The sequence below is a fragment of the Mustela nigripes genome, chromosome 3 (assembly GCF_022355385.1).
Source record: "Mustela nigripes isolate SB6536 chromosome 3, MUSNIG.SB6536, whole genome shotgun sequence".
Lineage (NCBI taxonomy): Eukaryota > Metazoa > Chordata > Mammalia > Carnivora > Mustelidae > Mustela > Mustela nigripes.
This window is the reverse complement of record NC_081559.1, coordinates 156,439,658-156,461,494: the sequence shown is the minus strand read 5'-3', so window position 1 is coordinate 156,461,494 and position 21,837 is coordinate 156,439,658. Positions and strand designations below refer to the sequence as shown.

Below are 21,837 nucleotides of genomic sequence, written 5' to 3'. Positions count from 1 at the left end.
CTAGGCAGAGAAAGGGAAGAGGGAGGTAGAGGCACAGTCAAGGATCAAATAGTTCATAAGCTATGGGGCAGATTGACAATAGAGGAGAGGAGACAACTAGTTAAAGGTCACTGAAGAGAGAATCAAAGCCTAAAAACGTGCCTTCATCAAGGAGTAACAGAACCTCTTACTAAGAGGGCGCCTAGTGGTGAGCACAGTTAGATTTTAAAGGTGGGAAGGAGGGATCTGAAGCTGAACTCATATGGCCACAATTCCCAAAACTACAATTCCTATATGGATAGGAGCTGGTCAGTCTTTTTTCTGGTCTGAACACAGGCAATGAAGTACAGAATAGGGAGAGAAAGGACAGGGGGGCTAAACAGAAGGCAAGTCTAAATTAGTCCGTGAAAAAGCAGACCCCTGACTGCTGGCCATAACACAAGAGATGAAGGGCCAATGAAGGTTGGAGACCAGGGTTTGGTAGTGGCACCAGCTTCTAAGGTTGCAGGAGTTTTTCCAGTTGGACTCTGGCTCAGAATAAAAAGCTTACATTTTTGAAAAGGGATTTTTCCAGGTGAAGTGAAGGACCAAAAAAAGCAAAGATGCTATAATATTGATCAAAGGGTAGTTCTGACAGTCAGCCATAGACAAGCAGGGGTTTCCAAATGTGGTTTGTCATCAGAACGACCTGCCAAAATTAAAATGTGGATTCCAGAACCTCGTCTCAGACCAACTGAATCAGTATCTCCGACAGCACACAGGTTGGTTATTAGCTATACTGGTGAGTAGGGAAGGACGGGAAGCTGGGGAGGCACTGACAGACTGAGGAAAAACTGGTCTTGAACCTGAACATCTCACTGATAATGAACATGGGAGCCAGGAAATAAGAGAGGGATAGATTACTGGCAGAAAGACCTTACGTAGAACAACTGACAATAAGGCCTGGCTATGGGTGTGGGTGGCTGATTCAGAGTAAAGGTAACAATGGAACCTGCAAAGCTAGGGGTACTGCGTTAACAGACCATGCATTTTGATGTATGTAGAGGAACACCCAGTAGGTTGGTTTAGATGAGCTCATGTGGAGACCAATGTAAGCTTTAAAGAGAAAGCGTGTAAGATGATTACAAGTCAAGGCAATTTGGAAGTAACAATTTCAGTACTGCCTTCCAGCCCTGGATAAGCTGGAAATGCAGGGACAGTGGCCTCCAGTCAAGTGCAGCTAGTTTCACGTTTTTATCCTTTCATTTTTAAAAAAGATACTATTATAGTTTTCCTCTAAATAATGGTCCTACAATTTAGTCCAAGTAGAGAGTTTTAAAATATGCTAATAATATGTAATTTTGTTAATGTGGGTGAAAGAGGAAAGAGAAAATATCTTTAGTGATAATGATGCAAAAATGTTAGGCAAGTAAAAATGGCCATAAATTTATAATGCTTTGGCTTATAAGTCAAATCTTTAAATAATCTATTTAATAACTACTAAGTATCTATTATGAGCCAGGAAACATTCTAGGTATCAGCTGTAACAAAACCAAGTCCCTACCTTGTGGGGAAGTAACCAATAAGTAAATATACAGTGTATCAGATGTAATAAGTGTAATGAAGGAAAATTTCAAAAGAGAAAGGAGAAGTGTTAAAGGGTAAAGGGTGGGGGAAAGACTGCCTATTTTATAAGATGCCCAAGAAATGATGATCACTAAGAAGACCGTTGAGGAGACCTGAGGGAAGTTACGAAATGTTTCTAGAAAATAAAATTTCAAAGGCCCTTCAGTGATGAATGTTTTCAGCATGCTCAAAGAACAGCTAATGATGTAGCAGAAGTTAGCAACAGAGAAAGTGGAATGGATAGTGGTCAAGTCATCTGCAGCCTTGTGGGTCATTATTAAGGACTCTGGCATTGCAGGAAATGGAAAACCATTTAAAGGTTTGGAGCAGAGAGGGATATGATCTAACATTTTAATATAAAATAAACTAGAGGTAAAAGCTCTAAGATAAAAATAAGACCTATTAAAAGTAAACACAGATAACTAAATTCTGGCAATAACCAGGCACATGAAATCTTTTTTTGTTGGTCCAAATGTTAACAATGGTTTAATACCATGGAAATTAAGTAGATCACTGAAGAAAGGCATATAAAGTAACTTACTGCAATTTGTCTTTTATCTGTTTCTCCTCTTTTATGGTGAAGATCTAAACAAATCAGTTAAGAATAATAAATCTGATACTATTAAATACCATGACGTAATCTCAATTGTTCCTCAACTTTAATTTAGGAAATACACAGTATTTTTTCAATTTACAGAAATGAACTGTTCCAGTAACACATATGCTGATGAAAGGATACAAGTCAAATATTCCAAAATGGTAACATCCCATATGTAGTCATAGTAGGAGTCCATAGCATCATGACTGAAAAATAGAATTTAGTTACTTCCTGTTTCTTAAGCCAAAAAATTTCAACTTCATTTAAAAAATGATTCGTACCTGTTTTGTTCCTGCAATGATTTAAAGGCTGTCTTGTAGTCAATTTCTCTGAGGAACTGACATAAAATTGCCACCTACATAAACAAAGATTTGAAAATGGTTTCACATAACCAGTGTCAACAATGACTCCCGTGGGCGGGGTAAATTTTTTAATTTATTAAATTTTTTTTTTTTAAATAATCTCCACACCCAATGGGCGGTTTGAATTCACAAACCCAAGATCAAGAGTGGCATGCTCCTCCAACTGAGCCAGCCAGGTGCCCCTGGGAGGGTTAACTTTTAATGATTCTTACATTAAGAATATATTCAAGAGGGCTTGCAGATCGTACTGAGTAGATCAGCTTGTATTTATGGACGCCTACATCTAATTTTAACTATGAAAAACCTTTACACAAGAATCTGTCTGCCCAGGGCGCCTACTGGCTCGGGGTGTTAAGTGTCAGGGTCCTCGGATGGAGCCCCTCATCGCGCTCCCTGCTCAGTCTGCTTTTCCCTCTTCCTCGGCCCCTCCCTCTGCTTGTATGTGCATGTGTGCACTCTAGTACGCATGCTCTTTCGTGCTCTCAAATAAAATCTTTTAAAAAATCTGCCCAATATTTTTTAATCAATGAACTAAATCATAGTTTAGTTTTATTTGAGAAACTGGCAAAAAGCCAGTTCAGAAAACTGAAAGGAATGGAAAACTGCCAAACAAAAGTATTACATAATGACTTTCAAGGACATACAGAACATGCAATTAGACCTGTCACAGCTAGTCCACTCCTCCACACCCTCAGTCTCTGGCAACCACTTATCTACATTTGGACTATAGATTCGCCTACTCTGGACATTTCATATGAATAAAATCATTAATACAAAGCCATGTTTATGTGGCTTTTTTTCATTCAACAAAATACCTCTAAGATTCATCCCTGTTGTAGCACATATCAGCCTTTTACCTGCTCTTATGGCTAAATAACATTCTACCATAGGATCTACCAAATTTCATTTATCCATTCACCAACTGATGTACCTCTAGGTTGTTTCTACTTTTTGGCTGTTATGAATAATGTTACTGTGCACTTTTATGTACCAATTTTTCTGTGGACTGGTTTTCAATTTCTCTGGTTACAAATCTAGGAATTGAACTGCTGGCTTACATGGTGATTTTATGCCTAAAGTTTTTGAGGAACTGCCAAGTTGTTTTCCAAAGGAGATGCCCCGTTCTATATTCCTACCAGCAATGTATGAGGGTTACAATTTCTCCACACCTTCACCAACACTAGTTACTGTCTTTCAATTACAGCCATCCTAGTGAATATGAAGGAGTATCTCACTGCCATATTGATTTTATAGGTCCCTTGCTGACTAATGTATATACCCGCTCTTACATATTAAAAAAAAAATACTTGAAAACGCAAAGACCAATGTTTTCTAATTCATACTTTCATTTCAGTTAAAATTTACTAAAAAATTTGAAAGAATATGCCAAAATCTTAAGCACCATAAACTTTATGATACAGAAAAGAAAGGCTACTTCCCAGTTCAATGCTTTATATTTAAAGTAAACTCAGTACATGAAAACAAATCAACAACATGGTATCATGAACTAACCTGTGTATGGCAATTCAGCAAGGAACAGCATTTTATCATTCGTTTTATAACCTACAAAAATAGATTATTTTCAAAAACGAGTCAACATCAATGGTAACCAACTGACTCGATGTAGAATGTCAACAGTGGTGAAAATTTTGTGTATGTGGAAATGGTGGGTATATGAGAACCCTATTTTTTGCTCAGTTTTGCTGTGAATCTAAAACTGCTCTAAAAAAAAACAATTTTTAATTAAAAGTAGCTAGTTACTACAAAATTTAAGATCTCATTTTAAAAACCATTTATTACTAAAGTACTGAAAAAATCCCATTCAGTACGTTTTGATAACGGTGGCCTAAACCAGAGGAAAGAGCAATACATATGAGAAGAAAATGAAATAAATTTGAGATTGAAGAGAGAATCAGTATGTCCTGAAGGCTGACTGGATTTCAGGCGGAGTGTCAGTAAAGAAGAGGACATCAGGATTTGGGCTTGGTCAACTCAAATGGTCGAACAAAGGTGTTTGGTATTTTGGTGTTTTGTTCTTTTTGTGGGAAAAGGTCATGAGGAGGGAGAATGTAAGGTCAGATACTGAAATCAGTTTTGGACAGGTTGAGTTTTAAGTGTTTTGGGAAATCAAAGCAGCAGTGATCTGTGGGCCCTGGAAATATACAGTGGAATTGCAGCTAGAGGGTTCAATTTGGAGTTATCCCTACATACACGGAAAGAAATAAATTTACCCAAAAAGGAGCCAAAAAAAAAACCACTGTAAAGGTAGGAAAGAAAGAGAGCCCACAAAAATAGTTTACCTGGTCTGTATATACATCAGGGGGCACAGCCTTATTGAAGAAATCAGAACACACAGCTCCTGCCTGCAGGTAATAGTGGAGAGCTGCTGAATACTGATTTGTTGCTAAAGTAGAAAACAGAAGTAAAGAATTACTGATAATTAGACATAATAGGTGAAAAAATAGACAAGGCCTCTTTTGTGAAGAGTCGGGTATTATTACTTCATGAGTTGATAAAAGCAGATTCAAACCACAGGAGTAGGGATAAGACTTATCCAGGACAGCACATACACACACACACCACATTTTAAAGAACTACTTTAAAGAAGCAATATAATATGTTCCTTGCTTTCTAAAACCGATTAGCCAAAAATTTAGCTCAGATCTCCTGTCAACCTTACTAGCACATTACTAGAATTTAGTATTGGAGGTATCTGTTTCCCAAACACCCATACTAGAAACATAACCTGAATTTTCTGAGGAAGTTTATAATTGATAAATCTATTTTGAACATGGATATTAAGATCTTGAGAGTAAGTTCTTTGAGGATTTATGGTAAAAATGAGCATTGAAACTAGTAATTATTTGCTTCAAAAAGAATCCAGGAGAGGGGGGATGATGCAGGTGAGGGTACAGATAAAATAAAGCTGGGCATAAGTTAATGACTGTTAAAGCTGGATGACAGATACATGGGGGTTCATTATACTAGCCTTTACCCTCTCTTTTATTTTGAACTTTCTCTTTAAAAAATTCAATTCCTAAAGAAAATTGATCCTGAACCACTATCAGTCAGAAATTTGATTTTATCGATACAGTAACAGAAATATCGAAACTTTCATATCAAGTATCTATCACATATAATGGGGTGGGGGAGGAGTCAGGAATCTACTTCCAAGAACACAAATAATTATCAAGAGTGCCGAGACAGATTTTTAGAACAGCATATTCAGAATAGAATATTTTAAGTTTCTTTTTAAAAGGTGATTTTGTTGTTCTTGCTGTTGTTTGTTTTTTAAAGATTTTATTTATTTACTTGACAGAGATCACAAGTAGGCAGAGAGGCAGGCAGAGAGATGGAGGAGGAAGCAGGCTCCCTGTTGAGCAGAGAGCCCGATGCGGGGCTTAATCCCAGGACCCTAGGATCATGACCTGAGACAAAGGCAGAGGCATTAACCCACTGAGCCACCCAGGTGCCCCAAATTTCTTTATTAAAGATTTTTATTTATTTATTTGAGAGACAGCAAGCACAAGCAGGAGGAGGGACAAAGGGAGAAGGAGAAGCAAACTCCCGACTGAGCAGGGAGCCTGAGGCAGGGCTCCGTTCCAGGACCCTGAGATCAGGACCTGAGCAAATGGCAGCTGCTTAACCAACTGAGCCACCCAGGTACCTCTGGGATAGAATATTTTAAAACAGCAATTTTAAAGGGGCACCTGGGTGCTCAGTCAGTTAAGTGTTTGACTCTTGGTTCTGGCTCAGGTTATGATCTCAGAGTCCTGGGATCAGGCCCCCACATCATGCTCCCAGCTCAGGGAGGAGTCTGCTTGTGGATTCTCTCCTCCCTTTGTCTCCCCCTCTCCTGCTTGTGCTTTCTCTCAGTCTCTCTCTAAAAATAAATTAAAAAAAAAAAAAAAGCAATTTTACAAACTACCTACCTTTAACTTCTTTTCCTAAGAAATTTTTTTTTTTTTAAAGATTTTATTTATTTACTTGAGAGAGAGACAGTGAGAGAGAGCATGAATGAGGAGAAGGTCAGAGAGAGAAGCAGACTCCCCATGGAGCTGGGAGTCCGATGCGGGACTCGATCCTGGGACTCCAGGATCATGACCTGAGCAGAAGGCAGTCGTCCAACCAACTGAGCCACCCAGGCGTCCCTCCTAAGAATGTTTTAACTGGGGTTAAAGGCTCTGCCTTCGGCTCAGGTCATGATTCCAGGGTCCTGGGATGAAGCCTTGCACCCGGCTCTCTGCTCAGCATGGAGCCTGCTTCCCCCCCTGCCTGCCTCTCTGCCTACTTGTGATCTCTGTCAAATAAATAAATAAAATCTTTAAAAAAAAAAAAAAAAAAAGAATGTTTTAACCAACTTAGTAGATGAACATTCAAACTTTTTTTTAAAAAACAGAAAAAAGATAGTCAATATAAAAAAATTAAAAGTATGCAAACCAAATGCTCAATACGGAAAAATGAATATATAAGTCTATCTAGGAAGAAGAGTCAGAGATCAAAAACAAGACTTAAAGTATTGGGGGAAAAATGTGTCATTATTTATTTTCACTTCCGAAAGTGCTACAAAAAAGCAAAAACACAAAGCAACCATACATCTCACTTACCAAAATAAATGTCTGCCTGAATAATTAGCCAGGAATGGGTGTTGGGGTTTATACTGAGGGCGTACCGAACTAGCTCTTTCACTGTGATCGCCACGGCTTCAAAGTCCACCGACTGGAGGCTTTAAAAAAAAAAAAAAAAAGACAATGAACATTAATCTTTATTTTTCAACTTCAAATTCCAGACACACTAAAAACAAAGACTTAGCCAAAATTTAGGTGACCATAAATACAATGCTAAGTATTACTAAGAGTAAATATATTAAAATGATCAGAGCAACTAAGTCTAAAAAAGGAGTAAAGGGAAGGAAGGAAGTCAGCTGCTCTGAGCCTAGTTAAATCTGGAAGTCCTTTGACACAAAAATACAAGATGGAACTGTGGGGATAAAAGCCAGCCCAGCATCCAAGAAATACAGCTGATAGTGCCCACCTCCCAGAAACAGTACGGGACAGTGGGAGAGAACATAGGCTCTGGATTCAGACACACAAGAGGGTCAAGAGCTAACCATAGTTCACCAGCATCCCAGTACAGAGGGAAAGAAACTAAGGTATTGTTGGCAAATACTTGATCAGACATTTACAACTAAATGAGTTAAACAGGTTTGTGATACAAGAGATTTATAAAATGTTAATAAGAATTCTATCTACAAATCAAAACAACTGACATTAAAATAGTAATGTTTAATCCAGGCCATTCTCACACTATTTTTGGAGTCAATAAAGACTCTTGCTCAAGAAAAATGCTTTCTTGGTCATTTAGTCACATTTTATTTTCTCTGGGTCAATTTACATTAGAGTGCCTTTATCATGAAGATAATGGTTATTAAGCCTATTATGTGCCAGTCCTTATTCTAAACACCTAGTTTAGAAAATGTATTAACTTATTTAATCCTCACAAATCTGAGGTAGGTACTATTCTTTCACCCAATTAATAAATGAAGAACTGGCAAAGAAAGCAACTTATCCAAGGTCATCCACCAGGTAACTGAAAAAGAGGCTCAGACTCAAACCCTACCAATCTAGCTCAAAGTCTCTATGGTAAACTATTCTTTTGCTTCATTTATAAACGTACACTGAAAATCAATCATTAAATTATGATGCTAGCGAATATCAATTAAAAAAAGCAGAAGTATTTCTACCTGACTTATGGACTACTATCTTACATACAGAATTTTACATAAGGCGCCCCTGGGTGGCTCATTTGGTTAAGCATCAAGACTCTTGATTTCAGCTGCGGTCATGATCTCAGGGTTGTGAGACTAAACCCCACATCTGGTGCCTGCAAGATTCCCTCCCTCCCTCTCCCTTTGCCCCTCCCCGCCCAACCTGGTTCATGCAGGTAAGCTAGGAAAAAAAAAAATTTTCAGGGGTGCCTGGATGGCTCAGTCTGTTGCACATCTGACTTTAGCTTAGGTCATGATCCCAAGGTTCTGGGATCGAGTCCCGCATTGGGCTCCCTGCCCAGCAGGAAGCCTGCTTCTCCCTCTCCCTCTGCTTGTACTCTATCAAATAAATGAATAAATCTTTTTTAAAAATTCATATAAAAAATGCAGTTACAGGATGCCTGGCTGGCTCAGTCAGTAAAGCATGCGACTTTTGCTCTCCAGGTTATAAATTCAAGTCCCATGATGGGTACAGAATTACTTAAAAATCTTGAAAAAACAAATCTGCAGTTGTAACGTTGTGTAGTATAAACACTGGCTTCATGAAGCAGGGTGATTCTTCGGGAAACAAGCCTCTGTAAGTGGAGGAAAGGGTCACCCACCCATTTTTGACCCTCCAAACCTCTACTCAAGATGCACAACTACTTTCCATCTCTAAGACTGAGATGAAAGCAAATTATTCTCATTCTATAGACCACTTACCTACCTACCAAAATCTTTCCTTCTTCAAAGATGCCACTAAGAGCAATAAAATAGGGCTTAGTCCTGCCCTTCAGGCATAAGTTTAAAAAAAAAAAAAAAAAAAAAGGCAAAGAAAAAATTGGGGAGTGGGGAAGGAAGAAAAAGTAACTTTCGTGAGAAAAGAAATGGGACTCCTGAATGAGAAGTTGCTATGGGTAGGAAAAGCAATGTGTAAACGGTTTCTTCTTTCAGAAAAAGAACATTTTTGGGTACCTGGGTGGCTCAGTCAGTTAAAGTGCCTCCCTTCTGCTCAGGTCATGATCCTAGCTAGGGTCCTGGGATCAAGTCCCACATTGGGCTCTCTGCTCGGCTATGAGCCTACTTCTACTTCTCCCTCTGCCCCTCCCTCTGCTTGTGCTCTCTATCATATAAATAATAAAATCTTTAAAATAAAATAAAATAGAAAAAGAACATTTTCTTCTCTCTCTCCAAAATTCCCCCATCATCTTATTGTGGTTCTCAGGAGATAAAAGAAAGAACATTTCTTAAAGTACCGAAGAACTTCTTAGTAACTAAAAGGGGTTGGGGAGCCTCTGACAATCACAGTATTAGAGCTGACCTACAAAGAATGATTAAAAAGTCATTTTCAAATAGATACCTGTAAAAGATGCAAAATCCTGGAAATCTAACAGGAAATCAATTTTTTTGCCTCGATTTTCTATTTCTACCCATTGACAAATTGTCAGGATCACTTAGGGATCTTTCTGTTCAACTGAAGGCTGGTATAACTTAGCTCTTAGAGTTAGGTTACATTCATTTATAGAAACATAATGACTGCAACAAAGAAACAAACTTAGCTGGAGAAGCCTAAGAGAAGCCTTTTAGTCAAATTACTCAAGGTTACCTATATCAGGATGGTTTCTAAATATAAAAGTAATAAATATAAAGCTATAATACATCTTACTTGGGGATGGAAGATGGCCAAATAGAAATGTGCTCAGCTGTAATATCATTGACAATGTCCTCCTAATAAGAAAAAAATATATATTTTTAAAAGTGTGATTTTTTAAAAATTTCTTTTGAGGATTTTTTTAATGAGATTATGAAATACTGACCCGAACATTGTGAAGTTTCACAAAGAGTGACAAAATAATAGTCAAAACCAATGGCTCCTACAAGAAAGAAAAGAAGAAAGAATCCTTAAATATATATATTTAATATTCCTGTCAACCTCAGGGACACGAAGGATTTGCTCTCAAAAAATTCTTTCACTTTTGAAATATACCATCTTCTTTAGATCACACACTACAGGTTGTTTATTTTTAATCTCATAAAAGAAATCAAGCATACAATTTACACAAAAATTACTCTATTTAGGGGCACCTGGGTGGCTCAGTCAGTTGAACATCCAACTCTTGGTTTTGTCTCAGGTCATGATCTCATGGTCATGGGATTAAGCCCTGAGCTGCGTTCCACACTCAGCATGTTGTCTGCCTGAGATTTTCTCCCTTTGCCTCTACCCGCCCCCCATGCATGTGCACCCATATGTATGCATGTACGCCCTCTCTCTACATTAAATAAATCTTAAAATAAAAATTACCATACTGAGGTGACAAGCCTATGGTGCTCCAGTCCTCAGATGACTTTTAAAATTGAGTAAAAAAAAATCTCTTTCCAATTAGTACTTCCAGCTATCTCTAAAAAATTAAACTTTTTATTCCCTACAATAATAAAGAATGGAATGGAATCTAGGTTATGTCCAATATATAGAGGTAATATTAATGCTAACAAAAATTAAAACCAGGCTTCACACAACCAGCTCTATATTAGGAAAACTTCTTTAAAATTTAAAAAATACCTGTTCTATTCACTAAAACATGTTAAGGTAAATGCAAAATAAACCTCTGCATTTAGACCAACCCATCTTCAGGAATGATCACTGAAGATAATAAGCACATTATACAGAGTATTTAAATAATCAGCATTTAAACACTCTTTTTCAGTCCTGTTGTATGAAAATCAGCAGTAATTAGATCAACTTTTAATAAAACTTACCCGTAATTTTTTGATAAAAGAAAGTAGTTCGCTCCTACAAAAAAAACACAAATTTTGTATTTACATTTATTATCAGAATTAAAAAGAAAGCAAATTATAGATGGTTTACTTCTAACTCTCCAGTTCTGCACATATAAAAGAGAATAATGTTCTATTGTCACACTAACCTAATAAAACAACTTGTCTGTTTTATCATTATGTGACTTCTTCAGTACAATGCAATCATAGGCTTCACTGATTCTGAATTCCAACAGATATTAAATGATTAGCAATCTCTTAAAATAGCATATAAGCATAAGATACCTCCAAAGGTGGCCATGTCAGACCAGAAATCAGTACCAGAGAACTCTAATAGTGTCTATCTTTATGATATACAAAGATAAAAGGCTGATGTTCTTGAAACAGTACACAGTACACATAACTCAAAAAATAAACTGATAGAAACATACCGATACATTATACCTAATGTAGATTCCCTTTGCTTTATTAAACTAACTCTGCCATCATTTCCACGTTTGTGTTGACTGGACACACTACAGATCTGAACAACAACTTCCCAAAGGTCTTTAGCAGTCCGTCTACTTTCTTTCGGGCCAGGAAGTTCTTTGCATGTAGCTGCTAAAAGCTGTCCAAGCTATAACACACAAAAAACAAAAAATTCACAAAAAATAATTTGTAACAACAGAACCACAGATGTAAGTTCTATTATTAAGGCACACTTGAAGAAAGAAAGATAACTATCCAAATATACCAGTTATTTTATACTGTACCTTCCATCCAACCGCTGAGGAATTTAGAGCTCATTGTCTACTGTTAGTAGATCAGAAATCTGAATGGGAAAGAGGATGCTCTGGTTCTGCCACACTATAAAGCTCATTTTTTCTACACAATTAAAGTTTAATGAGGACAAACAAGTATAGTCTAGTAAGAACAAAACTGAGACAAAGCAAAGAGGTAGATGCTTCATTAAAAGTTGTGTTGGCAGAGCGGGGGAGGAGGAGGCACACCAAGCTGGTAAATAGTATGATCCCACTTTAAAAGGGGTGGGGGACGTGGGTGTGTGCGTGCGTGTGTGTGTGTGTGTGTGTAATGGAACATATACATAATGTTAACTGTGGTAAAGCCCAGAGAAGCAATTAAAACAGTGCTTTAACTTCACACATGCTTTAATCACTCAAAACAAACTTTTAGTGAAAAAATGAGAGGAGAAATCTGGAAATTGAAGTTGGCAAGATAAAGTAGTAAGATTTAAGGACAACCTTTGTCTAAGAAAAACGGCAGCCACTGACTGGAGCTATTGCAGATGTGAGGAGACAGAAGGAAGAACAGATTACTCAAAGTGAATGATCTAAATAGAGGAAGCCTTAATGACCAAAAATGCAGGAGAAACCCATGAAGAGTAGAAGGGCTGAAAGCAGAAGACAGAGAAAAGATAGGCCTCAAACGTAGAGGAAAAAAATGGATTAAGTCAAATTCAGCATTTCTTTCCCTCTGTAATTTCAAAATGAGAGCCCCCCCATCCTTCATTCTTACTAAATCTGGTAACTAATTGTTCTTTAAGAGGGTAAAATGGCAAGGATAATTTCAAGTCTATCAGGAAACCCCAGATCCCTTACTGGACCTAGAAAATATTCATAATGGGGTCCCCACTGCTTAAGGCAGTTTCTTCAAGAAAGTGGCCATATTATGACAAAGATGAAAACTGATACTTCTCTCAATTTATAATAAAAAATTTCAAAAATAAAAAAATCTGAATAGTTCAATACCCATACACTTGACTTACTGTGAATATTCTGCCACAATTACTTTACATGTCTACCTATACTGCTTGTCAGCTAGTGAGCTGCAGACACTACACCTCATCCTTAAATACTTCAGTATGTATCTTCTAAGGCAAGAACATTCTCCTACGTAATCACAACTCATAACCACTACTCCGTGATCACACCTAAGAAAATTTAGAACCCTGGTGCTTCCTAGTAGTAAAAATGATGTAAAAACCCCTGCTGTGGGGCACCTGGGTGGCTCAGTCAGTTAAGCATTCAACTCGATTTCCGCTCAGGTCATGATCTCAGGGGCACATGACGGAGCACTGAATCGGGCTCAGTGATGGGCGTGAGCCCACTTAGGATTCTCTCCCTCTCTCGCTCTCACTGTCCCTTCCACACCCACGACTGCTTGCACTCTCCAACAACTCTAGCTGTGCTACGTGAAAGGAAATCAAGAGTCCATAGTCTAGCAGAACATTTCCTCCTGCATGCCTACTGAACCCAAGTCGGCTCCGACAACGAGGCCCACCATACATGCAGCTACTGACAGGCAGTGCAATGAGGGCCCCTTATAGCTCCTGGTCTTAATTCATTTTCTATTGTCAAGAATCACACGCTTAGTTGAACCTCACTAGACTACTTTACTTCAAAGTAAAAATTTTCAGAAATCTTGGACCCCATGGGCACCTGGCTGGCTCAGTCGGAAGAACATATGACTCTTCATCTTGGGGTGGGGAGTTCAAGCCCCACACTGGGTACTGAGATTACTTAAAAACAAAACAAAACAAAAAAAAGTCTAAGGCCCCAAGTCAATTGAATTCCACAAACATTCTTAAACATCTACTATGTGTGGGCACCAGGTAAAAAAAAACACTGAGAGTATAAAAAGTAACTATCAAGATTACACTGTATAACTCCAACAAAAATCTATGTCTATGATTCAAAAGTAACAGGACCAGTAGCAAATTTCAAAGGTAAGGTGAGGAGAAAGGAATAAGGCAAAGCTTCAAAGAAACCACACAAGGGGGCACTAGGTGGCTCAGTCATTAAGCATCTGCCTTTGACTCATGTCATGATCCCAGAGTCCTGGGATTGAGCCCTGCATGAGGTTCCTTGCTCAGCACAGACCCTGTTTCTCCCTGTGCTTGCTGCTTCTCCTGCTAGTGCCCTGTCTCTGTCAAATAAACAAACATCTTGGGGTGCCTGGGTGGCTCAGTGGGTTAAAGCCTCTGCCTTTGGCTCAGGTCATGATCCCAGAGTCCTGGGATCGAGCCCCACATTGGGCTCTCTGCTCAGCAGGGAGCCTGCTTTCTCCTCTCTCTCTGCCTGCCTCTCTGCCTACTTACGATCTCTGTCAAGTGGATAAATAAAATCTTTAATAAACAAACAAACAAACAAACAAACATCTTAAAAAAGAAAAGAAACCACACCAACAGGCAGAAGCAAGAAGGGTAACCCAGCTAAATGACCAAACAGCACGTGCTTAAGTGTAGAAGCGGAGAAAGTATCCTGCACACAGAGACATGTGAGTACTCGGAGAAGTCTGGTACCACCAGCACAGAGCTGGCATGACAGAGGAGCAGCAGAGAGCCAACTGGGGAAGAATCACCTGCACCTTAAAAAGCCTTATAGGCCACATTAAAAACCCTGGTCTTACGTTATTACTATAACCACCAAGCCCTCCTCCTCCTCCTAGCAGCTAGTCTCTTATAACCCAAGAGTCCATAAATCCTGTGCACTTTCCAATATACTACGCTGCCTCCTCTCCTGATCCAAGGGGGAGACGGCACAGTTTTGTATTATTTCAAAAGGGCACAATTTAGTTACATGCTTAAGATTTTTTCCCTTTCTTTTTTGTGATTACAGAATATCCAAATAAATAAGAAAATATGGAAAATAAAACTGATTAAAATCACCAAATATTCCACTATCCAGAGATAATGAGTGTCAATACCCTTCCAGATTTTTCCCTATGCATATTTATACATATTCCATGCCAAATTCCAAGTTTGGAAACTGCTCCAAATGAAGGGATTTTTGAAAGGGATTTTCAAAACATCCCTTACTCTAGACTTATCGGATTCCCTTTTCTTCACATAAACAAGGCAGCAAGTGGCCAACGAGGGAAGGGGACACACAAACCCTAACTAGAGGAGATAATGAGATGCCTCAGTGACTCTTCAGCAAGGTCACCCCTCCTTTTGGGTGTGATCAGGGGGACTGCAGGAAGCAGGGAGATCACCCAGCCCAAGGGCAGGGAACTTGAGGCACAATATCCTGCACACAGGAGGCCCTTAACCATGTGCCTCTGCACAGTTCCACAGAACTCATTGGAGAGAAGAACAGAAAAGCTACTGTATTGTCCTGAGCCACAAGCGACAATCCTAAGTGGAAATCTCTTGGAACAAAATGCTTCTCTCACCTGAGAGTTTAGTAAAGACCAAGATTATGGGGCATAATCAGACAACTACTCTAGATATGAGGAACTCCTATCACAAAGGTTACAAACAAACAAACAACCCCCCCCCCCACACACACAAACAAAAACCAGATATAATCCAATGTCTAAAATTCCAAAGACAAAAATGATTCAAATTATGACAATAAATTTTAGAAACAATTGTAGAGAAGACAAAAAGGAGGAAAACCTTCACCAAAAAATAGCAGTAAATCTTCAAAGAGTTGAAATGAGCTCAGTTTTTAAAAGGACATACATGAAATTAGGAGGAAAAAACAACCAAAGACAAATGTAAAAAAGTGACAAGAGTCTTGCAAGAGTTCCCAGATAACCACTGATTTAAGAGATTATGTACTAAATTTGAGAGCAGATAAAGAGCAAAAAGCATACAAACAATAAGAAGGAAATCTAAAAAACTAAAAGTACACACAGAAAAATGTTAAATCACGAAATGTTATCTTTTTTTTTTTTAAGATTTTATTTATTTGACAGACAGGGATCACAAGTAAGTGGAGAGGCAGGCAGAGAGGAGGAAGCAGGCTCCCCACTGAGCAGAGAACCCGATGCAGGGCTCAATCCCAGGACCCTGAGATCATGACCTGAGCGGAAGGCAGAGGCTTTAACCTACTGAGCCACCCAGGTGCCCCCACTAAATGTTATCTTAACAATAAGACCAGGAAGCGAGAATAGTCCACTGCTTATTCACAGTATACACAGCACAAAACAGACACAGTCTTAGGGAAAACTCCAGTCTCTTTTTTTGTTTTCTCCACCCAGAAACATTTCAGTTGCACAGGACAGCTAAAATTAAGAAAGGAGAACTAAGCACCAATTCGCTGAAGGAATTCTTTCACTGGGGTGTAATTACATAAACATTAACAAGAATCACGCCCAAATCTAAAGGAGGAAATAGGTTCCAAAGAAGGTAAGGTGCACAGATAGAAACAGCTGGAAATGTACCCCTCACAACTCCACCAGTTCATACACAGGTAAGCTCATGTATTCCCGACCTTAAAACTAGAGTTTGATTATTTTGATCAAAGCAAGAAAAGCTAACATTTCACTAATTTAGAGTTATACCAAAATGTTGTCTGTTACTAATTTTTGCTTGCCTTCTCATGAACGCAAAACTATACTTTTAACCACAAACATTTGTCCAATCTTCCACTGTATTATAGAAAATGGATAAGTTCCCTAAGTAGTACAAATCTAAAGAAAACAGGAGCCCCTGAGTGGCTCAATCTGCCTTCAGCTCAGGTCATGACACTCGAGGTCTGGGATGGAGTCCACATCAGGCCCCTGCTCAGCCGACAGTCGGCTTCTCCCTTTCTCTCTCCCTCTGCCTCTCCCCCTGCTCATGCTCACTCTCTCTCTAATAAATAAACCTTAAAAATAAATACATAAAGATAGATCTAAAGAAACAGGTATAATAATCCCAACCTAATAACCCCTTTGTTTAGATTAAACACAAGTTACCTTTACATATGGATTATTCTGAAGCAGAAACGCGGGAACTTGCAGTGTAAGGTATTCATTTTCCCTCCAGTTTAACATAAAAGCAACACACTCCTCAGCAATCACCTGACGAAGAGGAATATCTAAAAAGCCAAAAGAAAACAGTTGGAATTACCACATAACATTAAAATGAGAACAAAGCAAACATGTACTAAGATTTCAGTTGAACAAATTAAAAACAACAGTTACAGGTGAAAAAATAGAAAAATTCCAACATTTTACATTTTTCCCTAGATAACTAAGGTTTCCCAATAACAAACAGACTGCATGGTCCCCACTACTAATCAACACAACCATCTACTAGGAATATGTTACATGGCCAATACCCTGAGAAAGTCTACAGTACCTGTCTTCTAGAAATTTGTAATTCAAACAAGCAGAGAGTAAACACACAAAGTACAATAGTACCACATAAACTTGTAGCAAACTCAGAGCACAGAAAGAACTAAAACATAATAAAATTGTAATAAATCTGAGTAAATATACCATTTAAAATATTTTTTTGGATTAAAATGTAATAAATACTCCTCAGAAATAAGACTTTTACTTTCAAAAAAATATTTACTGCACCAAAGCCAATTTTAAATTAAAAAGTGATGGGGGGGGGGCACCTGGGTGGCTCAGTGGATTAAAGCCACTGCCTCCGGCTCAGGTCATGATCTCAGGGTCCTGGGATCGAGCCCCGAATCGGGCTCTCTGCTCGGCAGGGAGCCTGCTTCCCTCTCTCTCTCTCTCTGCCTGCCTCTCTGCCTACTTGTGATCTCTGTCAAATAAATAAATAAAATCTTTAAAAAAAAAAAAAAAGGGGGCGCCTGGGTGGCTCAGAGGGTTAAGCCTCTGCCTTCGGCTCAGATCATGATCTCAGGGGTCCTGGGATCGAGTCCCGCATTGGGCTCTCTGCTCAGCAGGGAGCCTGCTTCCTCCTCTCTCTACCTGCCTCTCTGCCTACTTGTGATCTCTCTGTGTCAAAAAAAAAAAAAAAAAAAAAGTGATGAGGGGGAAAAATAAAAAATCACCCAGAATTCAACTGTTTTGGACCAAAAAAAAAAAAAAACTTTTGCACATAATTTCCTTTGAGATTAAATAATATACCTTAACTATTTAAATATGCTGCAAATTTTCATAGCTCAAAGTATAGAATATTCAGGGTTTTTTTTTTTAAGATTTTTATGTATTTATTTGACAGAGAGCGAAAAGCACAAGTAGGCAGAGAGGCAGAAAAAAGGAAAAGGAGAAGCAGGCTCCCAGTTGAGCAGAGAGCCAGATGTGAGGCTGAGCCACCCAGGTGCTCCAATATTCATGTTTTAATGTACTTCAGCAAAAAGAAAAATCCCAAAGAATACTAAATAACAATGTTAACTTAAAATAGGGAGAGCTATTAAACTCCTTGAGTACTGTATTAATAGTGTAGTCTTTCTAGAAAAGACTGTGGCTATTAGTTTATATCTCACTTTGCCGAAAAAAGGATTTGACAGGACAAAGAGAGTCATAGGAACACAGCAAAATATACATTATTTGCAACATCGTCAAGAAAGAACAAAGACAGAAGTGAAATTAGTATCCCCAATGCATGCATGTCACTGAGTTCTTTACGTTTTGCCAAAGGCAGATCACACAGCATTTGGCTCCAAGGTTTCCTTTATTCACCCAGCACTCCCCAATAATAATAGAGCAATGGTTCTTAAAGATAAATCAGAATCTAGGGAGAATCCTGATACAGCCTGAAAAGCAATGATTTGGAGATTAAACTTCCCTTTGAGCATCTGCAATACAATTAATCATTATTTCTAAATGTAGAGTCCTATGATATAACAGGCACCCAGGACAGACCTAGAATTCAATTTTGTTGAAATCCTAGGAACATAACAAAGACACGTCTTAATAGAAAGTAAGCTAATACAAAGGTATTAAAATTGGGAAATTTCTGCTTTAGCTGGTGGGATTGAGCCTTTGCTGGGCTCTGCACTGGGTGTGGAGCCTGCTTTTCTCTTTCTTCCTCTCCCTATGCTCCCCACTCTCCCAAATGAATAAATCTTAAAAAAAAAAAAAAAAAAAAAAGAGGGAGGATTATGAAAGAGATGTCACCTTTCGTGTGCACCCCTCCCCCTGCTGGAGAGATCATCCTACCCACCCCGACTCTCACAGTGGCAGTGGGGTGCACAACTGCCAGGTGTCTGCTGAACTCAGGGACCTTAGTCTGTAACTGAGGCTTGAAGCAAGGCACTAGGCCTATGCCTCTTTCTCCTAACAATACATGACATCCTTGCAGTTCCATTTTAAACACTAAATGTAACACCAACTATGGGACAAGCAGCTGAACATCCAGCAAGGTAAGAATTTATATAAATTACATGCAGTGCTAGGAGTCTTGGATCAAAAACAAACAAACAAAAAAGTGATATGGGGCGCCTGGGTGGCTCAGGTCATGGTCCCGGGATCCTGGGATCAGGTCCCGCATCGGCCTCTCTGCTTGGCGGGGAGCTTGCTTCCTCCTCTCTCTATCCCTGCCTCTCTGCTACTTGTGATCTCTGTCAAATAAATAAAATCTTAAAAAAAAAAAAAAAAAAAAAAAAAGTGATGTGAATTCCAAACTACTTAAAGGTCAAAAAGGTGGTATAAAGTGACCTGTGCTTATTTAAAGGCATTCCCATCTATTTCAAAGAGTGAAAAAAAAGAGGCTTAGCCAGGACTGATGGATTCAAATCACTCTTCAGTCTCTTACTACATGACTTTGGCCAAATTCCTTCATCTCTCTGTACCTGTTTCCTGATTTATGAACAGTAATAATTAAAGTACCTACTTCACCGAGCTGCCAGAAGGACTAAATGAGTTCTGCACCTAAAGCTGCTCCAACAACATCTGACATGCAGCTAACACTCAACAAATGTTAAAATTAAAAATTTAAAAATTCCTTTTACTTTACATTTTAGAGAAATTATAAATAAAAAACCAAACTTCCACCTTTAAAAAGAAAACACACACAGTAGCATGTGTCAGATGATAGTGCCAATATATTACTGGATCCATTTTTAAGACATTAAAGGGCACTGATGCATTAAAGCTCAAAGGTACTCTATCAGCAGAGTGCCAAAAAGTTGTAATATCTGCTAGAAATCAGAATGTAGTAACAAATTCACCCAAAAGCCCCAGAGGGCCAGAGCCATTTCTGTTTTTGCACATTACTAAGCACCTTCCTTTATACTTCACTTTTATAGCTTTAATGTGTACCGTATGATTTAATTGCTCTAAATTATCACTTAAACATGTAAAATTGCTTTAACTAAGCAAGATTTACATACAACAGAGATCATTTATATATGTAAGCTCCTTATCATAACATATTTACACTTATAACTGGACACAGAAGGTCTGTTCCTAAAGTGACAAGTGAGTTCCTAACCCCCTGGCAATGATTTTCATAATTTCTATGATGGTAATGAGGAATTAAATGTTCAACCTATACTTACAAGGACATTTTTAATTCTTTGTTAACAGAATATCTTAACATTGCAATATAGTTTTATAGTATGCTGAACAGTGTTCCCTCAAAATTCATTTCCACCTGAGACCTAAGTTTCCTCGCTTGGACAACAGGGTCTTCACAGATATACTTAGTTAAGATGAGATCACACAGATTAGGACACACCCTAAACCCAATGACTGCTGCCTTAAAAGAGGACACACACATGGGAAAGCCATGTAACAAAGGAGGCAGAGACTGCAGTGTGAAGCTACAGGCTAAGGAATGCCATAGATTGCTGGCAGCCACCTGAAGCTAGAAAAAGCCAAGGAAAGATTCTTTCCCAGAGCCTTCAGAGGGAGCACAGCCTCGCAGACACCTTGATTTCAGATATCTCGTCTCCAAAAATGTAGAGAATAAATTTCTGCAGTTTTAAATCATCTAGCTTATGATACTTTGTTATGGGAATCCTAGGAAATGAATAGTTTCCTCCATTATCTCTGATGCTCTCAAGAGAACACATCTGAATTCTGTTTTAGGAGAGCAGTAACTTTTTGAAGAATGGCAAAAAGCCAAGCAAGTGTTTAAGGTTCTTCCCTACGATTAGTTGAGCACTGCATTTCTGAAACTTGACTTTGTGAACATCTTACCAGGAAGCCTCATTTCCAGATATCCCCGCACCCTACTAATAAGATCAGAAGGAGGCCTCTCTCCTGACTGCCCGGTTCCAGCTTCATGTGTATGAATATCCAAAAGCAGCATCTCATTCAGCATGACCTGACGAAGTTTCGGTGAGAACTCTGTTACCAACTCCAAACAAGCAGCAAACAGCTGTTTGGCATGGGAAAAGTCCTACAGAAAGAAAAAACAGATCACTGGATTACTTTTCCTCCGGAATAAAAAAAGTTGTGCATTTTTTCTAAGTACAGAGCAAAGAGAAGAACTAATTTAGATGGTTAACAACAGTTGTCTCAGAGAGTGAGGCTAGAGTATCTTTTTATCATCTGTGTCACTGATTTATTCCAATACTTACTTCTTTTAAAAAATCCAATTTACAGTATACAATTTTAAAAAGCCAATAAACAGTATAAAAACATGCTATAGAAAACAAGTTTTACATAAAATATAAAACAAAAAAATTTTTCCATAATTTATATACGTATCATATACATATATTTTATATACATAAGCTATACATGTTATATACACACACATAAATTATACACGTCACATACTTTTATGTATATAGAGAATGCATACACTTTCTATGACAAGTACCCTACTACACACCTAGATTATTCAGAATTGGAATTACAATTCTGTAATTGTAAGGTTTTACATTCTTACACTCTTCAGTAAGGTTTTACATTCTACAATCTTTGCATACGAGCTTACTAGTTCATATAACTGGCTAATAAATCAAATAAATTCACTAAGTCCAACCCTTTTCTTTACATATCTGCTTCTAATTTTTTCAAAGAGTAGTCTTCATTCATTCTTTCTCTCTCTCCTCCCACGTGCCTCCTTGACTCCTACAATCTGGCCCCTACCCCCATCACAATGAAAAAACAGTTCTTACTAAACAAAG

At 38.3% G+C, this 21,837-nt stretch overlaps 1 protein-coding gene across 2 annotated transcripts in view; it reads right to left on the bottom strand.

Annotated features, from left to right (window-relative positions):
• The window catches only part of INTS8 (integrator complex subunit 8), a 48,120-nt gene that overhangs the window by 1,805 nt on the left and 24,478 nt on the right, over positions 1-21,837 (bottom strand). The window contains exons 15-26 of one of the 2 annotated variants that reach the window (XM_059394881.1): positions 20,900-21,101; positions 16,751-16,872; positions 11,497-11,681; positions 11,048-11,081; positions 10,108-10,164; positions 9,957-10,018; positions 7,152-7,270; positions 4,845-4,948; positions 4,057-4,107; positions 2,464-2,537; positions 2,324-2,388; positions 2,126-2,169 (exon numbers count right to left, since the gene is read on the bottom strand). In XM_059394881.1, coding sequence (XP_059250864.1) covers positions 2,126-2,169; positions 2,324-2,388; positions 2,464-2,537; positions 4,057-4,107; positions 4,845-4,948; positions 7,152-7,270; positions 9,957-10,018; positions 10,108-10,164; positions 11,048-11,081; positions 11,497-11,681; positions 16,751-16,872; positions 20,900-21,101 — 1,119 coding nt within the window. The remainder of the gene's footprint in view (positions 1-2,125; positions 2,170-2,323; positions 2,389-2,463; positions 2,538-4,056; positions 4,108-4,844; positions 4,949-7,151; positions 7,271-9,956; positions 10,019-10,107; positions 10,165-11,047; positions 11,082-11,496; positions 11,682-16,750; positions 16,873-20,899; positions 21,102-21,837) is intronic. The other variant, XM_059394882.1, reaches the window with a different exon arrangement.